Source organism: Lactuca saligna, chromosome 8 (genome assembly GCF_052625555.1).
Source record: "Lactuca saligna cultivar CGN05327 chromosome 8, ASM5262555v1, whole genome shotgun sequence".
Lineage (NCBI taxonomy): Eukaryota > Viridiplantae > Streptophyta > Magnoliopsida > Asterales > Asteraceae > Lactuca > Lactuca saligna.
This window is the reverse complement of record NC_136424.1, coordinates 4,749,661-4,756,175: the sequence shown is the minus strand read 5'-3', so window position 1 is coordinate 4,756,175 and position 6,515 is coordinate 4,749,661. Positions and strand designations below refer to the sequence as shown.

Genomic DNA, 6,515 nt, shown 5'->3' with positions numbered 1-6,515 from the left:
TAGGAAGAAGCTTGTCACGGGATTTAGGAATTGGGATAGAAGGGTGGTTGTTATTTTTTTCATCAATGGAGGGAAGGGGTGAGAAGAAGATCATGACTAGGTGAACTTTTTTTTGGGAGAGAGAGACATATATATATATATATATATATATATATATATATATATATATATATATATATATATATATATATATATATATATATATATATAGAGAGAGAGAGAGAGAGAGAGAGAGAGAGAGAGAGAGAGAGAGAGAGAGAGAGAGAGAGAGAGAGAGAGAGAGAGAGATTCTTTTTTAATTTTTTTTTTCTAATATTAGGAAATGATAAAAATAATGTCAAAAAGAAATTAGAATGTCAAAAAAGTATTTTCGTTTTTTTGAGAAATTTGCAGTTTAGTCGTTAGAGTAACCCTTGTATTTTTAATCCTTCGAGAAAAACTACAACTTAAGTCATCAATGACTGATCCAAAAGCAAGGAATAATCCGTCAACAATCGGAGATTTTGCCAATCGTCTCTCAATTAGCTACAAGCATTCATATGGTTCCAAAAGCAAGGAATAATACGACATGTATGGATGTAGCATATGTTTCAGTCTATCGTTCTTTGTTTGCTGTGTAATAACTATCTAGACCAACAGCGGTGAACGGATCAATTTGAAATATGAGTTGGAACCCTAATTTAATCTTCTACGCTTGCATCGCAAAAGACACTACAATCCTAGCTGAATTAAATTCAAAAGATGCAGATCTTGGCGATTTAGCTAAAAAGTGCCTAGAGAAGACGCCACGCTTCCATTCCATCTTCTCCCATACAGTTCATGGTGAAACATACATGTTTTTCATCCTTGATCCTTTCGTATATTTTGGAATATTTGATGAATCGCTCGAGAAACCTGAGTGCTTGTTGTTTCTCAAGAGCGTAAAAAACGCGTTTACCAGTATGATAGATAATCGCAATTCTGGCACGATGAAGCAGCGGTTGTATTCCCCAAATTGGCATTGTTTCCAAGGAGAATTTAGTCCGGTGTTTCAGCAGCTTCTGGCTTCAAATTCGGAATTCGATGCGACGTCAACGGCGGCGGATTTGAAAGACGATCACAGAGAGAGTTTAAATTCCGTGAGAAGGAAGAACAAAGGATCTACGGATTCTTCCTCGGAGGGGATGAAGAAAAGGTTTTTTGGAGATGCTGACAAATCCGGAGCAGAAGAAGGAAAACTGGATTCGGATAATGACGATGGGTCTGTTTCAAGTGGGAGTAGGGTGCAAAGGGGGAGGTACATTGGGAAGAAACAAGAATCGATGGTGGTATTATTGTCTATGGACTTGATCAGAGTTTGTGGTGTCTTGTTGTTCGTGATATGGCTTTGGGTTAACTGTTAAAAGCCCTTCATTTCATATTTTCATCTACTACTGTAAGAATAGATTGATTACTCCATGATAAGGAAATAATTTCTTCCACTGTAGAACGTGTTATATGTATATTACAATTTATTATTATTATATTGGCTTAATATTGTTTGGGGGAATTATTATGATTTATGAGATGAGGGCAATAATGATATTCATGCATGGTTAGTATTCATAAAATTGGGTGTTTTAGTTTTAGTTTTAGGTTTAGGAATTAGGCATATTCCCTTATTCCCAAACACATAATGCCGTTTAAAAGATGCTGATAGAACTTAGGAGCAGAAAATATTTACCTTGTAATTGTAAACAACTTTAATTAATATCTAATACATTGTTAATTTGTTATTGTATCGGCTTGTAGCAAGCAACGTGTAGTGTTATAAATGCATGTAAGGGCAATTTTGTGATTTCCACTAGGCCTGCAATAAAAAATTAACAATCTTAGTTGCTACTTCTACCCTTTTGTTTTCAGTTGAAGAATCAATCAACAGACAACAGTAGGACTTGGAAGATGGGGTTTGAAGAGGAACCAAAACTATTATTACTGTTTTCACAGCGTTTCAGTAGACTGGAGCTGGAGGGTGGCTTTACTCCGCCACCAGACACCTACACCGGAGCTGGAGCCACCATCCCGTTTCAATGGGAGGAGGCACCCGGAAAACCAAGATGCACCGCTACCAGTGATCCGGCACCACAAGGTGTGAGGTGTTTGAATCTCCCTCCGAGACTGTTGATGAATACCAAAGAAGAGAGTTTCCAGACACAGTCACCATCAAGTGTGCTGGATGAACCTTATTCCGGCATGTCTTCACCTGGTAGAAGTAAGTGGAAGATGATGATGGGATTGAGGAAGATGATGATGTGTAAGGGGACATCATCGCATCAGCTCCGTTCATGGAGTTTAGACAGTTTCACGGATATCAGCAGCAGAGATGGTGATTCCTCTTCATCATTAAATGACGTCTTTTCAGATTCTCTTGATTCCAACGTTAAAAACAACAAAGTTTCAATGACACGTGGCCTCATCTTCTTCAACAAAACCACTTTTAGCATCTTGGTAATTAACTTCCAAATCTTTAAGGCCTTTTTGTTAAAATAGAAAGTTTGACCTAATTAAGTAAAGTGTTGGTGTAAATTTACAGGAAAACATGAATCAAAGCATTAATCAAGTCGTCCCATGGAGACGATAGATCGTCTAGCTGTGTTGTGTAAATACTGCAACTACCATGGAATGGAGTTTAGTAGTTTCTCGAACATTTGCTCATTAAATGGATCTTTCTTATTTTATGATTCCCATTTTGCATCATGGATCTTTTTAAATTATTTCAATCCAAAACCTGTTTACAATTAGCAAACTACCAACCAAAACATTTTGCTAAAATTAAACACAAATGAACCAATGGATCGATCAAATGGGCTTTGGTTCACGTCCACAATCCAGCCCAACATATTCGGGCTTTTGAAATAATCATTCAAAGAAATTTCGATTACCTTATTCCCCCTCGGATTATTAGAAGAAAAATTCCCACATGTATGTTACACGGCAAGAGGTACATTAACAAAATATTTGACCACAAACTCGTGGGAAGTATTATTATTATTTGACATAAAACACCACATATAAACAGTTGTGAGAGTACAACTTATTCTTGACGATATATATTTATGATATTTTTAACGATCCCTATCAAATAAAGTCCGTAAAATTGCTAGTCACATATTTTCCTTGCAAATAGTAAAATTTTGTATGTTTCAATGAATCATTCCACCGTACACTATAATTGATCATCGCTGCATAGTGGCTTTGCAATGTGATTTTTTTTTGTCTTTTGAATTCTTGGTCATTCATTAATCTATCATTTGTAGTCAACCAAAACCAAAAGATATGACCTTTTAAAAAATATATTATAATACAATTATTTAAATAGATTACTCAGGGGCGGAACACGAACACTAAAGTTAGGGGACGAAACCGGAACTTCAAAACAAATTATGTATGCAACTTTAATTCGGTTCAAAATTGTGACATATAAAAGAGACATTTACAAACCGATTAAAAAGAAATATTCTAACATCACTGAAACTCGTCGATTTTTCGTTTATTTGAAGTTTTGCACAATTAACTAACAATAAAATTCCTAAAACTTTTGTTCTGTTTAACACAAAATATTATCAATCAAATAACAAAAATAACCAACATAAAATAAATATTCCTAATAATTTTCTTAAGAGTTTAGTAAAATTCTTAAAACTATTGTAACATTCTTTTGTTGAACAAAATGAATCCATAAATTGGCAAACAATAAATAATAGTAAACCTGTTGCTGAAGTAACAATTTATAAAATAAATTGGCACACTAAACCATGTGCAGCATTTTAGTACTTTTAACATATTAATTTTTAGTTTTCATATGTTATTAAGTTTTAATTTAGGGATGAACTTTGGATCCGCCTCTCAAGATAACTTAGGGCAATTCTAAAAATTACTGTAAGGAACATGCATGTACCGTGTATATGTGTCCACACATATGTCCCTCAAATAATTATTAAATGAATTTAATCGTTTGATATAAAGATATTGAATAAAGAAAATGATAAAAATAACCATTTACACTAATTATATTACAAAAATAGCTAAAAAAAATCGAAATTACAAAAATGACCTACAATTTCGCAGATGGAAATGCCCCATCTGTGAAATCACCATGCCATCTGCGAATGTACAAACAGCTAAAGCACAACTGTGCTTTAGCTGCTTGTACATTCACATATGATTTTTTTTCTCTATATATATTGAAAATGTAGGGGTGAAATCGCAGATGGAAATGCCCCATCTGCGATTTACTCTCATTCCATCTGCGAAATTGTGACTTTTTTTTTTATAATTTTTTTTCTCTACATATATGAAAATATATGAGTATTTTATATTTGAAAATATAGTTTGTACAACCAAAATGATAATTTTCTACAAAACTTTTTATATAGCAACATGATTTTGTAGTCAAACCATTTGATTTCATAGTTAATCCTTAAAAAAAAATAAATAAATAAAGGTCACAATTTCACAGATGAGATGAGAGTAAATCACAGATGGGACATTTCCATCTGCGATTTCACCCTTACATTTTCAATATATATAGAGAAAAAAAAACCATATGCGAATGTACAAGCAGCTGAAGCACAACTGTGCTTTAGCTGCTTGTACATTCGCAGATGGAATGGTGATTTCGCAGATGGGGCATTTCCATCTGCGATATTGTTGGCTATTTTTGTAATTTCGATTTTTTTGTTATTTTTGTAATGTAATTAGGGTAAATGACTATTTTTGTCATTTTCTCTATTGAATATATATTATACATAAATACTATAAAACAAAATTACATAAATGGTTTATGTATTTACAAAAAGTTACATTTTTAGTTTTTTTTAATGAAAATAGTCTTTATGGTTTCAATTTTTTGCATGGTTGATTTTTGATCAGCCTTAAAATTAGGTTTTTATCCTTTCTAAAATCTTTTATCATTTTCTTTCTTTTATTCCTAATTTACATAAATAATATTTATTTATGTTAATATCTTATAAATAAAAACACCACAATTCCTTTCCCATCGTATACCTAGGGTTAGGGGTGTTGAACGGGTAATTTTTTCGGGTTTCGGGTAATTCGGGTCGGATAATTCGGGTTTTTCATGTTAGAAAAATTACTCGTTACCCTACCCAAACTAAATTCGGGTAATTCGGGTTTGGGTAATTCGGGTATTACCCGAAATATATGATTTTTTTTTTGAATTTCACCTAAAAATAAATTTAATGAAATAAATACGTCGTGCTTTATTAGTCTTGTTTATATAAACAAACGAGACATATACGAAGTTACTCAAGCTTTGAACATTGAGATTTTCTACTCAATAATACATGAGATATCAAGTATTTTTTTAACGACTTAATCTAATCTAATAAGATGTTAAAAAAACAAATACCTAAAGATCTTAATTTAAAAGTTTCAAATGTTTAAGATAAATGTAGTCATAAGTTTTGTCATGTTCTAAAGTTTCGTCAAAATAATGAGTTTGTTAGTTGTAATAAAAACTATAATATAGAAAACAGTTAAGTTTTAAAGAACGTGATGATATATAAAAATTACTTTTAATATTGTTAGTGTCGTATTGTCATAATAAATATATTTATGTTTTATAATAATGATATTAGTTTAAGCGTGATCAAATACCTACTATATAGTACAAGCTCTACAAAAAAAAAATTTAAATAATTTGGGTAATTCGGGTATACCCGAAACCCAAAAAATGTACCCTTTACCCGACCCGAAAAAAAATCGGGTAATCCGATTACCCGGAAAAATTTACCCGACCCGATTTACCCGATACCCGAAAAAATCGGGCGGGTAATTCGGGTATCGGGTAATTTCGACGGGGCTACCTAGGGTTGTGATAGAAAACCAAACCGAACCAAATGATGTTTGGTTAATTTGGTTCGCATTATTTTGTTTTTGGTTAATTTAGATTGATGAACCAAATAATGATATCTTATAGAGTTGGTTTTGGTTAATCCGAATATATATATATATATATATATATATATATATATATATATATATATATATATATATATATATATATATATATATATATATATAGAGAGAGAGAGAGAGAGAGAGAGAGAGAGAGAGAGAGAGAGAGAGAGAGAGAGAGAGAGAGAGAGAGAGAGAGAGAGAGAGAGAGAGAGAGAGAGAGAGAGAGAGATCATCTTTATTCCACTAGCAAATCGAGGGTTAGTCCCATCCATTCCATCTAACATTCATCAAACTGCCTTCTTCCTTGGAAATTTTTTTCTATAAATGCTCAAAACATACAATCAAATATGCAATGGTGAAGCAGTACTAATGTTTTGCCCCCTCCAACATTTTTAATGGTGTTATTATGTTATACTAACACAAAGCCTTTTATTTGATAATTACTGTTTGACTAACTATTATTTTAACTCTTTCAATTTATAAACATATTTTATATTATACCCTTTAGCTCCATTTCTATTGTATACCATTATAGAAACTTTGTATTATTTTCATATCTTACTCTTTAAGTCTTT

The 6,515-nt window shown here is 32.3% G+C and overlaps 1 protein-coding gene across 1 annotated transcript; it reads left to right on the top strand.

The window, feature by feature from the left end:
* Positions 1-415: 415 nt before the first annotated feature.
* On the top strand, positions 416-1,513 carry LOC145011918 (phytolongin Phyl2.2-like). Its single transcript, XM_078970664.1, has one exon. The coding sequence runs from the start codon at positions 663-665 to the stop codon at positions 1,380-1,382; it is 720 nt and encodes a 239-aa protein (XP_078826790.1). The 5' UTR covers positions 416-662; the 3' UTR covers positions 1,383-1,513.
* The last annotated feature ends 5,002 nt before the right edge of the window (positions 1,514-6,515 follow it).

Coding starts and splice junctions, on each gene's coding strand:
- LOC145011918 (XM_078970664.1), top strand. CDS start 663: ATGAGTTGGAACCCTAATTTAATCTTCTACGCTTGCATCGCAAAAGAC.